A 24062-nucleotide genomic window follows, 5' to 3' on the forward strand; every position below is an offset into this window, starting at 1 on the left:
CTCTGCAGTGAAACCAGGATTTTTATTTCAGTTCTTTCTTTATTTACATATGCTCCTTAATTTTTCAACCAAATACTCTAGAAATATTTTAAAATATTTTAACTTCTTAACTGTCTCTATTACTCTATTGTGCAAAAGTTGTAAAGATAGGTTGAAAGCTGAGCATTTAATGAACTCCTATCCAAACTATGCTCTGCTGGAACAGAGATAAGATAAAGAAATCTTATCTTAAAGAAAGAACATTTTCTTCGTTGCTCTTGCAGTTGCCTGCAGTTGATATTTCCCAGTCACTTCATCTTAACATTTGCAGGGGGAACTTCACAGGTGGTGCCGTAGTTCATTTGATGTTTCAGAACTCCCTCATGCAAAATGAAAGGCAATTAAAAACTCCAGTAAAAATTACCTAAAGCAGTCAAACATACAGTTGCTTGTTATTTCTGCATTAAGCACCTCATTTTCAGAAAGACTGAGAATGTCAGGCAAGTTGCCTTGAGGTAGCAGTGAAACACACTTTCCAAATTGGCTTTTCAGCCTAATGGGCTGCAGAAGACAGATACACAAATCAGATGTCCATCTGCTGTTGCAGCTGCAACTTTTCTCATTTTAGAGATAAATAAATCTGACAGTAAACTCGGCACTGACATAGGAGAAAGAAGTAGCCTTTATACAGAGAAAAGGAAAAACAAAACACCCACACTCTAAACTTGAAATCTGTGTTCTCCATTTGTCTTGCATAAGAAAACAAATGAGGTAACCACTCCCTCTTTCTTGAAAGAACAGGTTTGTAATGCTTTGGATAGGATTCAGACTTCAGTTTGTTATGGTTTTTTCCAAGTAAATATTGCAGGTGTTACTGATAAAAATTCTAAAGCTGTAAGTGATCATTTTGAAGTAAGTACAAGTCTCTATATCTTTTAATCAAACCCAATCTTGTGGGTTTGTATCTCGCACAGGGATAAGCACACAGATGTTAGGTGGGCAGAAATCTTATATGGGATGGCCCAGTATATTTGCAGTGATTTACAGAGAGCCAGGCTGCTTTTTTAACCTTCAGAGAATGGAGCATCCTATTTCCTGTCTCCATTTCTTTTCCTTTAATATAATTTAGGTGTTAACCAGATTTGAATTAGCATTAAGTAATAAAAAACAATAGTGACATATAACTTATAAAAAGAGATTGGTACTTTTTATTACTGGTATCTTATTTTACATAGATCTCTAACAATTTACATAAATTCTAAAATTGTACAAGCAATTAGCACACAACTTTGGCTGTTGAACTGACAGGTTTTTAGGAAGTTTGTTCCAGATCAACACCAGAAAATTAATTCATTCTTGCAAAGAAAGTAGGATTATATTTCTCACAAATCTCTTTGAAGCAAGAATAAAGGAAAAACAAGGCTGTAGAAGAGATGGAAGGAAACTAAACCAGCCTGGTCCAGTCGTATGAGGGTGTCGTGGTTTGAAAGTAAAACGAGTGAGAGACTCCAAGTCAGAAATATAATTTAATAAGAAGAAAGGTAAAAAGGTAAAAATAAAATAAAATAAATGCAATAACACAAAGGACCACTGACAGAGTCAGAATACAACCTGAGCAGGATGGTGGAAGCAGTCCAGGTGAGGTGCTCTTCCTGAAGCAGTGATCCTGTAGAGAGGTCTGGTAGCTTTGCTCCTCTGGGAATCCAGTGGATAAGTGCCCTTGCACTGTCCCACATACCAGCTTATATCCAAGTGAGAATGCTTGGCTCCTCCCCCTCGGCAGAGCATCTCACAATGGGATGATGAGTGTGAAGTGGGTCCTTGATGGCCCATTACACAGAGATAACTCCTGGAGGGAGTTACCTGTGACTCATGGGCCAGGCGTTGATGGGCCGTTAGCAGTAGACAGCCCAAAGGCAGGGGAACACTAGAGCACTGCCCCAGTTGTTTTAACAGTTCATGAAGATGGTGATAGAATAAATACTTTGTGTACATCCTACACTGCAACCCAGGACATAGGGTCAGCAAGGCCAAGGGTCGGGTCCTGCCCTTGGGTCACAATCACCTACTGCAACACTACAGGATGGGGCAGAGAGGCTGGAAAGCTGCTCTAGGATGGGGTGCTGGTTGGTGAGGCATTGAAGACTGTAGTCAAAATAGATAGTGCTGAGATAATGTAGCTAGGACTTCCCTTTTGCTAACAGAAGCCAGACTGAAAGAACTGATAAGGAACTGATAAATCATGAGAACTGTCAAACTAGGGCTTCTGCATCCTGAATAATCAGTAGGCCCTATGAACACAATACAATCATAAATCAAACAGTCCTGGGAAAAACAGGATTTAGCTGTCACGAACACTAAAGGTTAAAAAGTCAGAGCTGAGGAAGACAATCTTACTTCATCATTTTGGGACCCCACCCCATTAAAAAGACCACCAACCCATTTCAAAGAACAAACTACGCATGCTTGATGGCTTTTTGGGCTAATTACCATACGAAGCGGGGAATGGGAGGTATCAGAGCTATGAATATGCATTTGTAGTTTGTGTATTCAATACTTCTGTAGATAAAAGACCCTGTGATGATCTGTAAATTGCGCGTGTGTTTCTGGGAGCTATCCCTCACGCTGCCCAGCGTCGTAATAACATACACTTTCTAACTTTAAACTGTTAGAGAGTCTTTGTCCGTCATAGTTGGATATTGGTATTAGATCAATGTCCATAGTTTTTTTAATAAATCATTGGCAGCCTCAGCCAGTGTGTGGTGCCAGGTGGCCACAAGGCAACTGGCATCCTGGTCGGTACCAGAAAGCGTGGCCAGCAGCACCAGGGCACTGATTGACCCCTGCGCCATTTCTTCCCTTGTGGACCAGACTGTGTTCATGTTTCCTGTTCCTAGGATAACAGTCCACTGCCAGCACCTAGGGACTAGAGCAGGTTAACAGGAGCTAAGCAGAGTTGATATCCCTCCATCTTTTTAAAATTGATCTAGTGAAAAACACCCATGCTGTTTGGGATGTGATGACTGAAACAACATATACATTGGTCAATGTCTTTCAACCTGAAAAACTGCTGAACAAAGATGCTCCATACTTGTAGGAAGAAACTATGTTGAGAGTAAAGGAGTTTTACTCTTTTTACTTCTTTCAAGATAATATCTATTTCATGCTTTTGTTACAGTTTGTCCAAAACCAGCATTAAAAATGTTTTCTGTTTTTTAATTCCTTAACAGAAAGAGCGGGAGAAGGGATCTAATCTGGCATTTATGTTTCGCCTGCCCTTTGCTGCTGGCAGGGTTTTCAGCATCAGCATGTTGGACACACTGCTTTATCAGGTACTGTGAACAGTAATGTGACTTAACACAAATATTGGCACTCATTTTATTGTGCTTAATTGCTGGATGACCCTATTTTCTGACATAGGATCCATTAAAGTGCATCTATACTGGGACTAATCAATGGCAAAAGATAATGGAGCATGCTACATGTGTTAATTCAGTTATCAATCCCAAAATCACCCTGTGACTGCACAAAATCTGATGTTACATAATGTAATACTGTGTATGTACCTCTCCACAGTCAAATAATTTCAATAAGGCCTACATAAATTACAGATCATACAGCATAATAATGCTTGTACTCTGCAACAAAAAGGGCAGTGCCCATTCCCACAGCATCATGTCCCCAACAGAAAGGAACAGAATTACTTTAATATGTAATTTATTAGTCTCCTGCATTTGCTGATAAAGGCCTCAATTACTTCATAGTGTCCTCTCCTCTTACTCATTTTGACTAGACCTGCAAAGGCCCAATCATTACATTGTAAATTAAGCTGTGCTTGCCCTTGCAAGGAATGCATTCAGTGCTTACAAAGAGACAGCAAGGGAAGAAAAGGCAGCAATTCCACCTTGTGGCTCAGAATCCAGGAAGTAGTGATGACAGTAGTGAGAATCAGGGAAGAGCACAGCTTCAGAGAGTTGAAGAAAAAATACCAGAAAATACAGTCAGGGCAAATGGAGGCAGTAGTTGCTGGTTTCAGGGTAGAAAATAGGCCAATATTGCTCACTCTTCAGCAATACTCATGTTTCTGCACACTCTGACACACCAGGATGCCCAAGGAGCAGCTCCCAGTGCCACCCTTCCAAGGATCAAGGCACACAGCACAAGCACGAACACCACCATGGCTCACATCATCTGCTCATCTGAGCAGCCTCCTGCTTTGCCTCTACCCAGGGATAGCCTGTGGATGCTTTAGTACTCAGGTGGAAAGCATCCTTGCAGGGAAATTAATTTACTTGGTAATTTGGTGCATGAAAGGTGTTCTTTCATCGCAATTCTACTTCCAAATAAATCTCCTGAAGGCAAATCCAACATCAATAGAAAAATTCCTGGAGCTAAACTTTTCTCAAGAAGTCATTAATATATAAACCAGTCATGTATATGAACATATATATTTTATAGTTCTAGAAATAAATGTATTTCTATATAAAACATCTTCATAATCATGCCCCAGAATATGAGTATCACATACCACAATATTAAAAAAGTAAAAATACCGAAGACATATATATAAACAAATCTGTCAATCAACAGCTCCTGCCAGCACATAGGTAACTTCAATATTTTATATTTGCTCCTAGACATGAATAATCATGCTATGAGTTGACAGAGTAACACCATTCACCAGAAAGTGTTTAAAACAAGAAGCCTTAAATGCTCGTTCTCACTTTAATTCCATGTGTCCTTCCTTCGAACTGCTACTGCTCATAGGTGTCGTTTTTCGAGAATTACCTTTCTTACTCCAAGTCAGAAATTCTGTAACAGCAGCTCTTTGTTCTTTTTCATGGTCCTATTTTCTGTCTTCTGCAAGAAACAGCAAATACATGGGGAACATCGGGGTTCAGCTGATGCTTCCCATTATAGGCTGAAAAAAAGCATTTGAATTATCTTTAGGACTGTGACTGAAAAATGAAAATTTGGTCTTGCAAATCCTGCTGAATAAACCTGTTAATCTAATGAAAATTCTATGGCAGAAATGATGCAGCCAAGATAACAAATGGGTTTAATTTGCAAACAAATTTTATTCAAGATGCTCCTTGGTGTTTAGCCCATCACAACTGGAAGACTACCAGTACAAAAATTAAAGTAGTTGAATCACCAATATATCAAATGAAATCCATCTAGCTTCTGAGTTTGAACAAATCCAGATTCTATAGCTCTAAAGGATTTCTGTAATACTTTTGTGAGATACTTCTTTGTTAGCTGTGCATTTGCATGAAGCAGCAGAGCTACGGTGTGTGCTGTGTTCCAAGGAATGGAACAGTGCTTCACTGCTACACCTGAGTACAGGTGGCAAAGAACAGCTAGAAGAGCACCCACACGGCCCTCTCATTCCAGCAGCCCAACCCAGGAGGAGAAATATTTGTGACTTTAGCTGATGCAATTTTAGTCTGTTCCTGACCTTAGTCTATGCTAAACTTAATTTCTACCTTTTAAGCAATAGCAAGACACTGTTTAGCAGAGCAACAAGGCATATCAACCCTTAAAAACCCTTCAGATTACTAATTTGAATAAAATAATAGCAGTTTCACCTCAGAGGGACCCACTGAGGACTGCAGACCCATCTAACATATGCCATATGTTTCTTTTGCACAGCAGAGTTCATTATAATTTCACACCTTGTAGGACTGACACCTCCCTTCCACTGACAGATCCATCTTTGCTTTTACTGTGCCTTGTTATGCCTTAGTCTCAAATCTTGTATGTACATTGCATGCACATGCAGAGCCAGTTTAGAAAAACCTTACTTTATATAAGTAAATTCAGGAAAAAAAAAAAAGGGATAGGTGTTCCTACAGTGATTTAAGATACTTAACGATGATGATACTTAAGATACTTAAATACAGATGTATAATTTCTTTGAAATTCACACATGGTGCTAATGGTTGCCTACTCATCTGTTCATTAAAGCTTTTTTCTTTCTTTTTTGTCTCTCCTGTTAAAAAATCTTGCAGTCATTTGTGAAAGATTATATGATTTCTATCACAAGACTTCTGCTGGGACTTGACACCACACCAGGATCTGGGTTTCTTTGTTCTGTAAGTTATTTAAAATAAAAAAAAATAAAAAAAATCAGCACAGACTACCAAAGAAGATTCTGTTCTTTCTGCAAAATACTTCAGCTTTCTTTGTATGGCATTTCCTTTTGTGAAAGTTCAAGGAAGGCCATCTGTTTCCTTTTTCATCAGGGAGAAGACAAGGAAATAAAACAGAAAACATACCCACTTTTAGTTATATAGCAAAAAAATATCTCCCCAAGAAAACACAATGCATTCTATTCAGTAGAAAATTGGAAAGTCAAGAAAACACAGGAATAGTGCATTTTATATGAAATACCAATGGCAGTTCAGCAACCAATTTAAAAAATAAGTATACAAAACCCAGGAGGCATTACTTGCATTGTGCAGCCTGGCCAGGACTATCTCCCAATCCTCATTCCTGTGGGCAATAAAGAGCATAAGTAGTTTTTATATAAAGATCAGATGTATTAAATTACTAGCAGTTGGAGTTAAAAAATCGTCTTGTTATTATTGTCAATATTCTTGTTATAATCATCTTCTTTTGTATGTCAGTATTCCCCAGTGCAATTTAACTGTGTATCTATACACATAAAACATTGAACAACTGAAGTAATTTTTACTAAAATAAACTCTACCTTTTTGTTTTCTCCCACACCCATCATACCCTGGGTAGCAAACAGATCAATACAAGTTGAGTTATTAAAAGTTGCTTTGTGGAGAGCTACAAAGAACAGCAGTGAGGTATCAATGATGGTTTAAAAAAGGTGTTTAAATATAAATTATGTATTTCTTGGTCAATCATTAAGCTTCATTACAGTGAATGTAAGAACGCTTGAAAGTACAATTGAATCTCTAAAAAGGAACTCATACATCTCGAAATAAAGCTAGTAATGAAATAAGTGAGCTTCATGTAAGACTTCTTTTGCCACTTATGATTAGTGTATTACTTCCTCCCAAGTCCCTTGTTCCCACATATTCAGCCTGCAGTCTGGTGGACAAATTCAAATTCAAAATACTCATGCACTTCAGTCTGTCCACACCAGCTTCTAACTACTAACAATATTTAGTTTATTCATTTATATTTTAGTCAAATATAGACACTGGGTGAAGGCTGCCATATAAATTTTAAGTAATCTTAAACCAAGACCAGAAGTTCATAGTGCTAAACTGCTTCCTCTGCAATGTCTTCTAAACAGAGAGAAAGCAAAAGAAACAGTCTGACGAATTCAACAGAAGTTGCAGGTTTGTTGTGGACTCCACAACAAAGGTGCAGCAGTACAAAGGGATAATTATAAGCTAGTGTTTAGTTTTGGGTTTTTTTCATGAGTAGCATAGGGAACAAGTGATAAACCCTTAGGAGTTAAAAGTCCTCCCTCCTATCATTATTTGCTCAGATGAAAATCACAGAAGAGGATCTGTGGATCAGGACATATGCCAGACTGTATCAGAAGCTTTGTTCCTCTACAGGAGACATTCCAATTGGAGTCTACAGGACGGAATCCCAGAAGCTCACAACATCTGAGGTGGGTCAGCTCACCTTGCTTTCCTGTGGGTTTGACTGCGGGGAGTGGCCTCTGCTGACACGTGGATGGTCCCACTAACCCAGGCTGAGCCCCTGGACACGTATGGATTGCTGTGCTGGCCTGCAGGGAATGGATGGATGGGAAATGAGGGGCACCTGGGCACAGCCAGCACCGGCAGGAGAGTGAGCTCTGCTCCCACCTGGCTGTGCTCACTAAGGGCAGTGTTTGTAACAAACCCTGTAACCAGGCCCTCTGGCACTTGTCTCTAAACAGGCAGCATTTTTGACCTTCTAATTCATTCTCTTGTTGCTTATTTCTTGTTAGTGTTATTCAAACTGTTGTGGGATCTTTCTAAATTTAGCTGCTGAACTGTGGCAAAATATTTTATATATGTATTTCTGTGTTTGCCACATAAATGTGTACATTTCTCCATCTCTCTGTTTATAAAAAATGGTGAAAATGTTTTTTTCTGAGTATTTAACATACCTTTTTGTTTGGGCAGCTTTAATTTCTGTCATGTGTTATCCATTTGTTTACATGGCCATTAATACTACCATCTCATTAAACCATAGCTTTAAACTGCAAAAATGAGCAAAAACTCTCTCCTTTCTTCTGAAATACTCAGACATCGTTTACACTAACATCCAAGATAGGTAATTTATATTTTCTTTTCCATATTTCAGAAAAATATTAGAAAACCTTTGGGCATATAGTGCTTAAAGGCAAGATTTGCTCTTGAGGAAGCACATTCAGCTGAAGTTAATTTTTAAAAAAGGGTGACAAAAAGCTGTGCAAGATTCCACCCAGTTCATGGGTGTATCTCTTTGTGGACCACTGCTATCTCTGCAGGTGGCTTTTACAGTATTGCCAGTGGAGTCTGTCACTGCAGTAATGTCTTTTCAACTGTAGCAGCCTTAACATAATCCATCAAAATCATTCCTTGGAGAAGAATGTTAGTCAGCCTCACTGCTAATATGAAAAAAGGTCTGTCACAGCTTTCCACAAAAGTGAGGACATACCGGATTTTAAGAATTCATTAAATAAGGATAAGGTAAAATTCATGGCAATGCTTTATTCTCACATTCAGGGCTGGCTATTTAACTTCAGGTCCAAAATAAGAGAATGTGGAGTTCTGTTACTAATTCTTAGCAACTTTCACAGGTAATCTCACAAAGAATTTGAGTTAAATCAGGTAGAGGATTAAGGAAGGGAGGTTGGAGAAACCTCCTAGTTAAATTTTCAAATTGTCAGGTGTTGGACAAATGTGGAAGAATGGCACTCGTCCTTCATTAATTGCAGAAAAAGCAGTTGTTGATCTTTTTAAGCTGAAGGCTCTGAATGCAGTCCCCTAGTGGTATTTTCACACAAATACTTGTGCAGTTTCTTGTTTAGTGAATCACAATTTGTACAAGCTTTCCCCTCTAGAGAGGGACAGTGAAATATCCCCTCTGTGTCTGTGGCCTTTATGGATAGAGACCTACAAACACAGAGATGTTCAAAGCTCTAATCTTTCTGCAAATGTTTATTTTGAAGTTAAATGAATTTTTTACTTATTTCACTAATGAAATATTAGCATGGGTTATCATTTTAGCTTTTCAATACATTAAACCAGAAGAATGTCCTTGGGTAAGATTTTACAATGGAAATAAGATAAGAGAAAAGAAGTTCACTCTTTTTACTCAGGAACTATGAACTTCTAACCAAAATTTGAAGGTTTATAACTCAGAGAACCTTCAACATGATTATCAATTTGAGTTTAAACAAAGTAAATTTGTATTGCACCTACCTGGGTGCTGTCAGGTAATAACATGGATAACTTGAGCCATGAGGACAAAATATGCCAATATTATTATTATTTAATGTGTGCAGTTTATCCTTTGGCACTCCCTTTTTCGCTATCTGAATGAGAAGCCCTCATTTCACTGACAGATACTCATAATTTCTTTAAAAATAAAGTAAGTTTTCAGTGACCCAAGTGCATCTAGCCTGCCTCCCAATGACTATCACACTTATGACCCAAACTAGTTCCATTACATTCAAAAAACATAAAAAAGAGATATGAAATCTTTTTTCATTACCTGTGTGGCTGCTTTTCTGTGGCTCCTGTTTAATAGTCCATATTTGTTTCTTTAGATTCACTTCTGTTTAAATTGTCTTTTTGTTTTCTTTTTCCCTTTCTTTGTCAGTCCCGAGAAACGGCTTCACAAGTAAGTATTTGCTCCCTGTCTGCCTGTTCCTGGGTGTTCTGTTTGAAGCAAGCCCCACACAGTTGCTGCCTTGCTTGCTCCCCCCAAGGTGGGATGGGGAGAAAACTGAGGCTGAAAGGGAGAAATCTCTTGGGCTCAGGTAAAGGCAGTTTGATAACTTAGGCAAAAGCTGTATGTGAAAGCAAAGCAAAGAGTTTGCTCATTCTTCTGATGGGCAGGGGGTGTTTGGCCATCTCCAGGAAAGCAGGGCTCCATCAAGTACAGCTAGAAGACAAATGCCTTCCTGCAGCTCTTCCTGCGGAGCACAGCACCATGGATAAGGGATATCACTTTGGTCAGTTGGGATCAGGTGCCCTGGCTGTGTCCCCTCCCCCCTTCTTGTGCTCTCCTCCAGCCCACTTGCTGCTGGGGTGGATGTAAAGCAGAAAATGCCTTGGCTCAGTGTCATCACCACTCAGCAGTAATGAAAACATCCCTGTTATTAACACATTATCATCACAAATCTGAAACATAGTCCCATAGAGGGTGCTATGAAGAAATGTAACTCAATCCCAGGCAGAAACTGTATGTAAGGTTCAACTGTGGGAGTAAAATCTCACAGAAAATGGAACTAGGCAATGGATCATCCTCGAGTAAATGGATTTTAAAGCCACATTGTTCTGGACATAAGCAGCTTGCTAAAAATCTGAAAGCTGACAGACTGTGAATTTCAAAGAAGCCCAGTGGAATTCTGGTTCCTTTTGGGTGTGCTCCTGTTGAATTCTGAAGGTAACAGATCATCTTCACAGTGGAAAGATCTGGTGAAAGCCTTAAGCTTAAATGCATTAGATGCTAGTTGAGTAAAATCCCCGAGTTTATCATAAAAGGAAAATGTGGCTGTACTTAGCAATGGTTTAGACACCTTTTGGAGCAGAAAAGCATTTCTAGAACCCTGGATGCAAGTAACATTCGTGGTAGGCAGAGCAGGAAAATTTAGTATAGAACTTGCAGTAAGGTAAAAATAAGGCACTGCTTCAGAATGGAACAGATGAAACTACTCCTTCAAACTATTTCACATTTTACTCACAGCTCCCAGGGAGCAGCAAGGCAAGGGAGCAAAAATCTAAAGATCATCGATGTTTGGTGTTATCACCACAGATATCTCAGTCACCATCATCTCAAATATGCACACTGGTGTGTCCATGACTACATTTGCATTCCTGCCATGTGTTGACCAGCCTAATGGTAGATCTTAGGGCATGAAGCATTCTATTAGAATACCATGCCTGAGAGGGTCACAGCTATCTGGCAGCAGAAGTGAGCAATCACACCCTTCAGGGCACACAGTGGGACACGTGAGACAGGAACCTGCCTTTAAAAAACAAAAAGCAAACTAAACCAAAGATTTAAAGGCAAATGTTTCTTCACTATGTGGCACAGGAGTGACACTAGGTCATCAGTCATGCTTCTCAGGCAACAGATTTACCTCCTGTGGAACTAGGTAGAAAGTGAAATTCAATGAAAACAATCAAACCTCAAACTAATGATAGTTACGAAAGTATTTTTAAATCAAGTTCAAGACTGGTTAAAACAGAGAGGGACACACAGAAGTACTTTGCACAGGAATTTTATCTTCTGTGTGTTTAACAGCTTGCCACTGGCAGACACACTTTGCTGATTTTGAGAGTTTGCGCTTTGATTTTGCTTTGTCTTTAAAGTTGAATTTTTTCCTGTTGCATACAGCAAAGGGCCATTCTTGCACAGCTTTCTCAACAGGCACAATAAAAACTTCATCATTGCTGTAGTAAATATTTTAGCTTTATCACCTTTCTTTATACTTTCAGCTCACCTATGAAGTTCTTTAAAACTTCAAGATAAGGATTTACAGATTGACAGAAACAAAAACTTGTTCTTTCACTTGGCTTCTCCCATTTAGTCTCTGGCTTGAAAAGTGACAAACTCTTCTATAGTGATAATGATTGGTCTCTGCCTTTGCACTACTTCTGTCAGCAAGTCTCGTTATTTGTTTTGTCAAGAGCTCGACAAGGAAAGCTGCCAATGCAGGCAGAAAGAAAGGCAAAACAAGACCATCCTCTACACTCAGTTTGTATCAGATTTGTTCATAACAAAGAGCTCCTTCCTACCCATAAATAGCACCTTTTCCTATGGAATGTACTCTGCCTACTTCAGTCCTTGCTTAAAATGCACACAAACCCAAAATGACAGTCTAACAAACAACAAAGTCAAATTGCATTCCTGTTCAAACAGATCCAGGTTCTCTCTTCTGCCCTAACATCCATGGAGTCAGTAACAAAAATTAAAAAAATCAGGTTGTTTAAAAAAAACCCCTCACAAAATCCCTTTTCTATTGCAGAGTAAGCTGAAGAGCCTCAGTAAATTAGCTGGTCTTTACTTGAGACTTATTGCAAGATCCTAGTCTAGAATATTAAAAATGTGATTTTACTTGGAAGTGCTACAGCATAAATATCTGTAGTGTTCTTTTTAATTATGAACTTTGATTGTTTTGCTGTTTGATTGGGTTTGTTGCTTTTATCTTTTACACAGATAAAATCTAATTTCTGCAAAAGTGAAAAATATAAGTATCTTTGACAATGTATCCAGCTTACTCATATCAAATATTATTTTATGGACTCCAGAAACCTCACAGATTCTGCGGTGAACCCCTTAAAGAAAGATGCTGATGAGGTCAACAGAATCTTGATTTCAGATTTCATGTTAGTGGGAAAAGACATTCAGTAGCTCCTCCCTTAAATTTTCTTTATTTAAATTTGCTGATTATTGCCAGCACAGTCAGTTCAAGGGGATTCACACGAACTCAGCCTGTTCATTCACATCATCTTTGTTTTATACTTAATGTATTTATTTTAAACACTCACCACACTGAAATCTGTGACCAGTCACTTGATGATGTGCTTGTACTGACACCAGCAAGGACTTTGTTATTTCAACGTCAATAAAGGATGTTCAAACAGCACAAGAACAACTCAGGATTGTTAAGGAAGTGGTTTTGGAACTAGAAATTAAAACTACTCATTAAATCTAAAATACACATTGAAACAATTTATCTTAACAAAGTTATCTTTTGGAATGTTTCCTCGTATATTCTCTAGGAACTTTTGTATGTTAGAAATGCACCTGTAGTCCATCCACCTGTGTTCAGTATTTGTACACGCACATAGCACTGGTCTTATTTGGGTGGCATAAGGAAAACACAGCAACAGAGCAACAGATTTTGGCTCTTAATTATGGGGGAGGCTTGTCACTATATGAGTAACATCACTATTCTTTAAGGTAGGAATCAATTACCACTTTCATAGGAGGTGCCCTGGATCACAATGAAGGTTACTACGTCCTCATTTCATATGTGCTGCAAAGTTAAGAAGACCTGGAAATTTGAGATACAATTAATAGGCATGTTCTACCTGTGGTCTTAAGAGAGTATTGAAAACAGTGCAGCCAAAGTCAAACCATCACTTAATGAATCCACAACACACATGTAAAAAACAGTTACACAGCTTAGATTTCTGAAAATACACGACTAGGAGGAAAGTGGAGAAGTCATTCAGAACTGATTCCTAGATTTGGGAAGGGCAATAACAGAAGGCTAAATTTGCTCTTCTCAGAATCCCAGTGCAGTTGGGCACAAAATAACACTTACCTGCTTTTGCACTTGATAAAAGTATTGATATTATAAATGAGCTTTTTACATGAAAAGTCCAAGTCTAGTAAAGGGTGCCCAGTTCAGGAACACTTGCTAAATACAAAGCTTAGCAATCCCCTCAGCTCCATTGCAGCCAAACCCCATGTCCAACTGCACTGTTGGCAAGCGGAGAGAACATCTTCATCTGCTTCCTTTTTAATACAGCCCTTCATCTTCCTTGTCACTTTTCTTTCAAGTCTCAAATCTCCATCAGCGTGGAGGAGTGGGAGGACACCAAAGACACCAAAGAGCAGTTCGGCTGCCGTGGAAACCACCGGAACTCCACTTCCAGTGACCAGTCCGACCACCCGCTGCTGCGCAGGAAGAGCATGCAGTGGGCACGGCGCCTCAGCAGGAGGGCCCCCAGGCACTCTGCTAAAACTGCTGAGAAGATCAACCAGCAGAGAATGAACCTCTACAGGAGGTCAGAAAGGCAGGAGCTCGCTGAACTCGTGAAGAACAGAATGAAGCACCTGGGCCTTTCTCCAGCAGGATATGGTACCACTATTACAGTACTTCAGTAGCAACATTAGCATGGTGTGAGGTGAACTTATTTGTAAGAAATGATGGAGCCAAAACCAAAATACTAAGTTTATGATAATGCTTTTTGTTTTGTTGGTTTAGGTTTGGGATGTTTGGGTTTGTTTTTTTCATTTACCAAGAGTAACTTGGAGTGTTTTTAATGCATTCCATTATCATCCATTCCTATGCTGATATGGAAGGGCTCATAAGGCAGCATATCAGTCACATTTATATTTAGTAGATGAAATGTGTCTGCTGAATTTATAAACATTCCCCAGTCATTAAACAGCTGCACCATATTTCTATAAACCTCTTGAAATAAAGATGAAGACAGGGCTGTTGTGAAGTTCACTCGTATGTCAAGGCAGGGAGTTGTTTATATGTGAAGGATGTTGCCTTTTCCCTGCAATTTTCAAAAATAATGCCAAAGTATCATGTGAGAGTCATTTTTAGAAAGCATGTTTCACTAGGTCTTTAGCTGCCATTTTTATCCATCAAATCATTCTCCAGCAAGGCTGATGTCAAGTTGCCTTTTAGTTTGTAGGATTGTTTAGGGGTTTTTAAGCTAAGGATAAGAGCTCAGTAACACTTTCTAACACATGCAGCACAGCCGGTTAGGTTGCCTTTCTCTGGCCTTGGCCTTGTAGCATGTTGAGTGGAAACCCCAGGACTATGGGTTCTAAATTCCTAGAAACACCAGGAATTTCTAGATATGTAAATACAGGCTCTTTATTCCACACCCCATCTGGATAATTTCTGTGCCTTCATTCTTAGATTTTTCTATGAAACTCTCTGCAGAAAGATTCAGGGTTAAATGTTTTCCAGGAGTTTTCACAAGTCACAATAACATTGGATCAAACACAAAAATGTTTTAATTTAATTTTATTCATATTTATATTAGTATCAAGAAAACTTTGTTGTGTTTCTGCTTTTCAAATCCTAGCTAAAAGCCAAAAGTAAATATTCATCTCATTACTCAAATTTAGGACTAGAAGGTACCATCTACAAGGCAGCAAAATCTTGATAGTTAAATGCTTTACCTGATTACATTTATCTAAATCTGAGTTAGACATTTTCCTAAAAAGCTAAAGAGGATTTAACACAGAAGCACTGCCTTTCCTTTTGCCTCTCCTCTTTAGTCTGATAAGATTAAAACCAGTCTCACTGCAGCAGCCCAAGGAGTGTGCCAAGAGAAAATGATACAAAATATACTGCAATGGCAGCTACAAAAGTGTAGCTGAAACCTTAAAACTAAAAATTACCAGCCTTCATTTCAACCCATCATTAGGAGAACCATTAAAAATGCAAGAGATATACCAATTTCCATTTATACAGTTTTCACATTTCAAGCCCTTGGCACAGGTGATAAAAGGCAAGTGCTTCCTAGATAAATAGAAAAAGGCAAAAAAAAAAGGTTTATGTTGACCAAATCTGGAAATGGATGAGAATGCCATACACCTGTATTTAACCTTGGTCATCATTTGAACTTGATGCTAGCCATGCACAGGAGTCCCTGTTCACCACAAACTTACCTAACCTGCAGGACAGATTGGTAAATCCACTGAAACTGGGTTACATTCAAATTGCTATGACTGAAAAAAAAACCCAGAAGATTTTAAAATCATTAGAAAATAGGATGTTTTTAGAGCTGATAACTCAAAAGATAATAATGTCAGATATTTTTAATATGACTACAGTTGAAAAGAAATTGCTAAACTAACTTGAAATCACTCTGACACCAGACACTTTTTTACAGCTCTATGAACTTTCATCAAATTAATATGTCAGAAGTAATCCTTCTCACAATTTGTAAATGTAATTTATTTGGTACTTTTTTTTTCCCTGTCCTCTAGATGAAATGAATGATCATCAGAACACCCTTTCCTACATCCTGATCAACCCTTCTCCAGATACAAGATTAGAGCTGAATGATATAGTGTAAGTTAAAGCACACACATAAAAAAAAAATCACAAGATCTGCAAGAAAATAAAATATGGAGACTTCTATTTAAAGATATGCAATTATACTATATATATAGACTTAAAATATACATAAATACATAATACATATATTTGTAATATTATAAACTTGTCATCCTCTTCTTACTCTGTATTTTAAATTGAACAAAACCTAACCAATACAACCATAGGAACTAAACCAAGCACCTTCAAAGTCTTTAAGTCTTGCTTAGGGCTTTTCAGCGTTACAACTCTATGCACTTACCCTGGCTTGCAGCATGTTGTTTTAGTGACAGCTGTTATTTCTTTTTGTAGCTACTTGATCCGACCTGATCCATTGACTTATGTTCCAAATGCTGGACCCAGCCGAAAGAACAGCTTCTGCAATACAGTGGGACAGGACACCAGGGAGGAGACACAACTTTGATATGGAACTCACCACAAAATTCAGAGATGTTTTTATAAACTTGTTGTTTCCACTAACCATTTTGCAAACTGAGGGGTACATTTTATTCAGATTTTGGAAACAAATGACAGTGGGTAAGTGACCAAATGCAGAAATGTGGTGCCTAGAAACTCTGATTTCAGGGATTGTCAGTTTGTGGCCTGTTCAGTATGGCAGTTGAACTTTGTCAGCCTAACAGAATGATGACACCTGTTGCTATTTAACCTGTATGAACAAATGTCAGATTCCACCAGGTTTTGCTTAGATGCTCCTAAGCATATTTATGCAGCTGGCAGCATGTCAGTGACTGCGCTTCTGACATCAGATTATCTGATGCCCATAGAGAGACAATGCCTGATTTGTAGTAGCAAATATGTTAATACCTAAAGCTGACAACAAGGCTTTGCATGTCAAGAATTCAGTCTTTGGAATCATTTTCAGTCTCAGCCTGTCATTTTTATTAGTACAGATTAGTTTTAGTCCCATTTTAGCCTCCAGGACCCAGGTTTTTGTTTCTTGGGTTTGCACAGATCAGCTTGAATGACACAGCCTTGTCACACCGCAGAGGTTGAGACTGAGACATGTCAATGAAAGAAAAGCCCAGATGCAGGAAAGTCCCTCTCATTTCACACAGGCAGCCCATCCATATAGCAGAAAACTGGGAGGTTACTGTGTGCAGCTGCATACAGTGATAGCTCAGGTGAGACACAACCCTTTGAACCTTGGTGAGTTTGTCTGTAAAAGCCTGAGTAGATTATAACACAAAAGTGAAAGCATCCCTCTAGGGAATGATTCCTACAAGAAGCCCTTAATATTTTCACGAATATGCCAGAAGTACAGCTGTCCAAAGCATTTTTTGCCTAGTCATCCAGATTACCCAAAAGTGATACATTTTCTCATGAAATTATGTATCTCATTGGAAATTAAGGAAATTCATAAAGCCATTCCACAAAATGAATGTAATTCCACACAGTGTGAAAAAGCATTATGGATCTAAAATCTTTGCTTTGGCATGATGTACACAAGAAAGCATCTGCTCATGTAAGAAGCAGTTACAGTTGGTCAAACTTTCTGCAGAATTAAGCAGGTCTGTCCATGATCTTCCAAGATCACTGTCACAAATGGGAACGAACATACTCAAGGTTTTAAACGCTCTTCTGTTACAAGTATCTACATGGAATGAATACAAGTAATTTTGTAGTCTAATATGGAAAAATTGATAGTTCTCTGAACTCCCTTGATGTCTTACTTGTACAAAAAAATCAGTCAAAACTGTTTATATTCTCTTCTATATTAATTGGTAGAAGTACATTCTATTTCTGAAACAGAAAACACAACCAAGTTGCCCAGTAGGCAACTCAGGGTGGGAGTGTGTTTCTCAGCATTATAGGGATATTGAAATCAAGTCAGGTTCCTATTTGTAATGACAGCAAATCTACTTTTACTTCCTGCCTTCCTCTTAATGATGCCAAGGTTTAACAATTCAGTGGTTCTGCTTAAAGTCCATTATTGCTCAGTGCTTTTCCACACTTTAGTCATTCATGAGTTTATTCACAGGTAAAGTATTTCAAATGGGCACTATGGGAAACAAAGGAACAATCGAAGCAGCTGCACAGACTGAAGTCTACATTTTTTCAAGAGACAGTATATGGCACAGGATCTTATCCAAGACCTGTCATAGAAGTTACCCAGAAGAGTTTGCATGTGCAGTGTGAATAACTTTTCTATTTTTAATACCTTCAGGGAGAAGACTATTCCAGTTGAATATTTTTTTTTTAAATACAAGTTTCTTAAAAATATTCATTCCAAAATACTAGGAGGATCTGTTGTTTCATACTGAAAGCTTCTCTAATGTAGTCTCAAGGAGGCAGAGAAGCTTCCAGAACCATGGCTATCCTCCTGCAGGAAAGCTGGATACTCTGATTTTAGTGTGAGTCACAGTTCACAGGAATTCCCTGTGTGTGCAAGTAGCACACACCACTGATTTAAAGACTCTCTGGCAAAAGGATCCATAGCAAGGGTTTGAGTCCTCACATTTAACAGCCCATAAAGCAGCAGAAACAAGCAGTCAGGTGTGTCCATTTGCCCACTTAACTCAGCAGAATTGCTGCTTAGCTAGATTGGAATAGTAGCATCTAATGTGACCTGGTATTTCTCCAGGCTTAATGAATTTCTAATTGCTCATTAGCCCCAGAAGATTTGCTAAAACAAACACAAAGACAGCTGGAGACACTTGGAGTCCCTAAAATGAATGCAAGGCAATCTTTGTGAACAAAACACTTAGTTCTCTTCCAAATCTGCTGGAAGACAAGCAAGGTAGTAAAAACTAATAAAAGCTTCTGATGAAGTAGAAGTTCTAATAACCCATGAATAATGTACCACAAAGTTCAGCTATTCAGAATAATACTGTCTTTCATGTTGAAAGCAGAAAGGTTTGCTTCCTCTGGAATATCTTCACATACAGACTGCCTTCTAGTGGGATTTTGATCTTCTGAGACCAGGCTAAGCACCACTAATGTTAACCCTGAATGAGACAGTATGCACAGTCCCTCAGTGGCCAGGGAGGTGATCCTTTAATGGTCATCCTACAGGCAATCTTAGGTTCACATGCTTTTTTTCTCATCATGACCATCAGAAATGTAGCACAAGCCTAACTGGGCTGGAGACCAGACTGAGGAACAGGACTCTCAAGGCTCAGTGCTGGAGAAGAGATGATGAAGTTCTAGAATGAACAGGGTCAAATGACTGTTGAACAGAGGAGTTTGAGCAGGCAACAGTTCACTCAGTAGAGAGAGAAACGTGGGGCTGTGAAAAAAAAAAGATTATTTCTATCTGTGCTTAACTATATGTATTTTTCCTCCCGGCTCACTTCTATCAACAACCCAAAGATCCCCTCTTGCCCAACACTGCCTTAGCACAGCCCAAGCAGTTTGGTACCCAGAGTCACAGACCCAGAGAGGGAAGTGCTAGCTGATAATAATTGCTTCATTCTCAAGGAAATGTCCAGCAAAGCCAGACCTACATATGAAAATGTGTTACCTAATCTGCAATAAAAAAGTCACAAGAACTCTTTCAATGGCATGCAGTGTGTTTCCTTAACTGTTTCTCTCCAATTCCACAACACACATGAATTCATATACAAAGTAAAAAGCATAAAGTTCTTGAGTTTTTAAAACCTGCAGTGAAATGGATTAGTGAAGTTTTTGTCTCAGAAATTAAAAGAGCAGTTATTTCCCAGCATAGATATTTTCTCTCTAATACCTTTATACAACAACTACACTTTAACAATTTCAAGTATACAAATGCATATTACTGACTATTACACATCTTTATTTACCAATGCACCCCAAAAAAAGCTCAAGAACAAATAAATTTTAGGCTTCAGCAGTGAAGGAAAACTGAAATGACATCAAATTCAGCAGAGGTGACATGCAGTTCTCTAGTTTCTAGAGAATTAGGGCTGAGAGCAACCATTCTGTAATTTTGGAATGCTGACATGAGATGTTGCAACTTTGAATTCTGCTTGATATCCTATGGAAGCCAGCCACTAAAATCTGGAAATGAATTAATAACATGAAGCAGCTCTATGGATGTACATCAATTTGCACATCAAGGTTATAAAAATACTTCTTCAAGGCATTTATAAATGTAGAATTTATAAAACAAAGCAATATGCATAAAATATGGTTGCATATTCTTGATATTCTATTTGAAGCAACCCTACCCATCTTGAAACAGATGTACAATGAATAAATGTCTGAAGAGCAGCACTTCAAAATTTCAGCCACTCTTCCTTGTGCTTGGTACAGAGTATGCACTGCAGGGATACAAGAAAAGAGATAATAATTAATATTAAGTTATGAGAGATGACCCAGACTTTGCTTCTTGAGCCTAATTGAAAATATTAAGGATAATGTTGTTATACACTTAATTATTGTCTCCACTGGCAATGCAAGGATGTCAGCAATGGTAATTCAACATAAGTATGAACTCCCAAGAAGCTTAAAAAGGCAAATATTTCTACCTCAATAAGTTAAAAACAAGCATTTGACATTCCTGTGAACTAAATTTTCTACAAAATCTAGACTTTAAACTGTTATGATTTGGAACTGGCCCATGTCAACCAGGAGAGAGACTGGGAGGCAAAGTAGGGAAATGAAAGAGTAAATACTACTTCATGTGCATGAGGTGTCTCAGACACATTAATGCAGACAGACGTTGAGATGGAGTGCCCCCTGCCAGCAGCTACCTGCCAGCAGCTACCTCTGTAAAGAACGCTTGAAGCAACTGTCTTCATCTAGATCCATACATTTCAACAGGCTTCAGCTGAAGGATCCCATCCTCCCAGACTGCAGACAGGTAAAGTATAAATACTGGAACTGTGCACATATTGTAGCTTTGGGTAGTTCTTTGTGATTTCCCTCGTAGTCAGTTTCAAATTTTAGCTTTCTTCAATGAAACATTTCAATAGAGAAATTTAAGCCTTGGAGATTCTCCACAGTTTGCAGGGAGGAGAAGATAATTACATGTATCATCCCACCATGAATTGGTAACACCCAAGAATGCCACCTGGAGAAAAGGGCAAGTTAACCACGTTAAAGTGCTCTTCTGGTCTCTGAAGGGTTCTTTACATGTATTTGAAAGGGAGGTGCAAAAGTAAATAGTAAATCAGATTTTTTTTCAGATTTTTTAATGCCAAAACACTATTTAACAGATGCAATGTGTAGCTCACAATCAAGCAGCAAAATTAGACACTTCTTACTATCATCTTTGAAACCATAGACTGATCCCAATCATACTAGCATAGTATTTTTTGGTAGATTCTTTACTAGTTTCTTGCTGCTCCACAAAGAAATGACAGATTTAGGAGGAGTGAAATAATCAGGAATCCTACCTCTGTTCCATGGAGAATCTGAGGACCTGCTCCCATGTCCTTGACTTTCTGTTTTAAGTCTTTTCCACAGGAATTGTGTATTAACCCAAAGGCAAGTGCAGCAGGACATTCAGCTATCTGATAAGGTAAAAATACTCTGTCACTTGTAGCAATGAAGAAACAGTCTACAAAAAGTGATTTGATTTAATAATTTTAGAATGTGCAATAGAAATACACACTAAGAAATTAATTTATGCTCAACTGTAATTCAATCTGGATAAAATAGATATTGTATAATCTAAATGCAAATGCATGGTGGACAACCCTTGGCCAGCATCCAAACACTCACCCACATGCTCACCCCACTTCCCCTCTCCTCAGGAGGACAAGGGGAGAAAATAGGATGAAAAAATTCATGTGTCAAGGTAGACAGGAATACCACTTACTGGATAGAAGTGATCTTCCTGTCCTTTACCTTGATACATGAACTCTTCCATCCTGTTTTCTGATCCATTAAGACCGAACAAAGCTGGCCAAGATGAATTTAAATGTATTGCTATTTAAAATGCATTTGGATAGTGAGAAACAGAAAAATAAAACCCAATAGCTCCTCCCCGTCTTTTCCTGCATTCAACTCAACTTCTTTTCCTGCCCCTTCAGCATCAGAAGGGGGTTGGGGATTAAAGTCCCTCCCTATTCCTCCTCCTGTTCAAACAAATCTGCTTCAGTGAGAGCTCTCCAAGGGTCACAGTACCTGCAGGGAATGTCCAGCTGCTGGAGGTTGAGAGAAAAAGGGCATAAGGATATTGTGTGATAAACTGATCAGTAGTTTAATGCAGCTCACACCTATAAAAGATTAAGAACACAGCAAGTAATAGTTTAGCTCTAGCACTCTTCCTTCTTATGTTTTTAGCTCTTTAGAAACTGTATATTTTGGCATTATAACATATCCAGGATCCAAAAAACAAAATAACTTAAGAAAGAACATGGTCACTGTGACATCAGAAGTTGAGAGGCATTTCTGTATCCATTAACTGCTTTACTCTTATTTGAAATACAGGGACTTCAGCACATGAAAAATAACAGAAAGTAATTTTGAATGGTCTAAGTGTACTTCTGTACTGCAGTTTTCTTGATGAAGCTAAAAATATTTTGTCAAAGTTTTTGACTTCTGTTAGTTTTGACAGTGCAATTCCATTAGATGAAATCCTGGTTCCACAGTGAAAAGAGCAGAGACTTCTAAGAAAGGCAGCTAGAATATTTATTGTTTCAATTTGATTGAGTTATTACAAGATTAGTAGAAAATTCTTGCTGCTTAAGAGCAAAGAGTACCTATGTCTTCAAAAATAATTATAGTTTATCTTGCTTGTGACTTTTTAAAATGCCAAGAAGCTTTCAAAATACAATACTCCTTTTCTATTAAATTTTTTCACAGAAAAAAGAAAAAGAGTTTAGAAATAAATGTTCTACCCACAATAATTACCCATACCATTAAACCAAAACAATTGCAATTATGAAAATTATTTTTCTAAAGCCAACGGTGTAGCAAAATGCAGTGTATATTAGGTTGCCTTGGGATACACTGATTATTCAGATGCACATGCATTTAACTACATTCAGATTTTAAAATTACTTCATATGTGCTAAACTCCCCCCCATAATTAGGCCTTATTAAAATAATAAAAAGGAAGAAAATTACTACAAAGGAGTAGAGAAAAGCAGGAAAGGAATTAGAAAAATGGTAAAATTAATATGGCACTCTAAACTTTATGTTATCCTTTCCTTATTTATTAGAAAAAGTCAGATTTGAGATCTCATGAGTGAAAATCCACCTCACCGTGTTCTAATTCTACCCTATCCCATCATGGATTGTGGAAGGATATAAAACTTAGAAAACCAACCCCTCACATTGTAACAGTGCTTTGATACTTCCCCATGTTTTTGAAGTAATGAGTTTTGAAGTGCAGGCCATTGAGGGTGCTCCCACAAATGGCCAATTTCTACGTAATCTTTTGAGGAAATGCTAGGTGTGTTTGAAGGCTGCCAGACAGCACGAGGTAGGGCTGATTTCATCCCAAACTGCCTGCTGGCCAACAGATCACGGTGTCTCTGCTACTTAGCCTTGGCTTAGTTAGACCAGCTTTTGGGCAGATTGGCTGAACGTAGAAGGATGAGCTGGGAAGCGAGGGAAAAGCAGGAGATGCACCAACCTGGACTGAAGGCAGTGTCTCCTGGAGAGAAGCTCTGTCAGGGCTCTGTCCTGCAGCCCTGCTGACTCAGCACAGACTCACCAGTCCCTTGGGAAGAGCTGTGCCATCTCCCAGCCCCATCTCCTGCTGGCTCTGAAGGAGCTCCCAGGGATGGCCCAGGAGTCAGTGACGTGAACCAAAAACTGTTCCACCCCTCTTTTTGAAGCTTCTATTGAATTTCAGTCTCACGTACCACACTATTTGGAGGATGAACTTGGGCATCTCAGTGATATTTGCTCTCCTGGATGTAAAGAGAAGCAGAGATACTGCAATTTCTGTCTGTACTAGTTTGTTACTGGGTTACAGGTGAACAAAAGCTGTCTTAAAACCACACAAGGAGCAGAGAGCTGTTTGTCCTCCCTCTTACATGCACCACTTGGCAACCTTTCTGTGGAAACTCATCTAAACATTACTGCTGAGGTGTGATGTGGATCAGTGCTGGAGAGAAGAGAGTGAGGAAATAAAATTATCTTGGTACATACTGTTGGAAAGATCTACATTCAGGTTTTCAAAACTTGGAATAACATT

General features: G+C 38.5%; 1 protein-coding gene across 1 annotated transcript in view; it reads left to right on the forward strand.

Moving 5' to 3' along the window:
• Positions 1-19373, forward strand: part of KCNT2 (potassium sodium-activated channel subfamily T member 2) — a 118293-nt gene extending 98920 nt beyond the window's left edge. The window contains exons 25-30 of the mRNA XM_083867396.1: positions 3210-3311; positions 5991-6074; positions 7451-7579; positions 13684-13984; positions 15862-15946; positions 16283-19373. Coding sequence (XP_083723522.1) covers positions 3210-3311; positions 5991-6074; positions 7451-7579; positions 13684-13984; positions 15862-15946; positions 16283-16394 — 813 coding nt within the window. The 3' untranslated portion in view covers positions 16395-19373. The remainder of the gene's footprint in view (positions 1-3209; positions 3312-5990; positions 6075-7450; positions 7580-13683; positions 13985-15861; positions 15947-16282) is intronic.
• Positions 19374-24062: the final 4689 nt, after the last annotated feature.

Source organism: Zosterops lateralis, assembly GCF_965231275.1.
Source record: "Zosterops lateralis genome assembly, chromosome: 9".
Taxonomy (NCBI): domain Eukaryota; kingdom Metazoa; phylum Chordata; class Aves; order Passeriformes; family Zosteropidae; genus Zosterops; species Zosterops lateralis.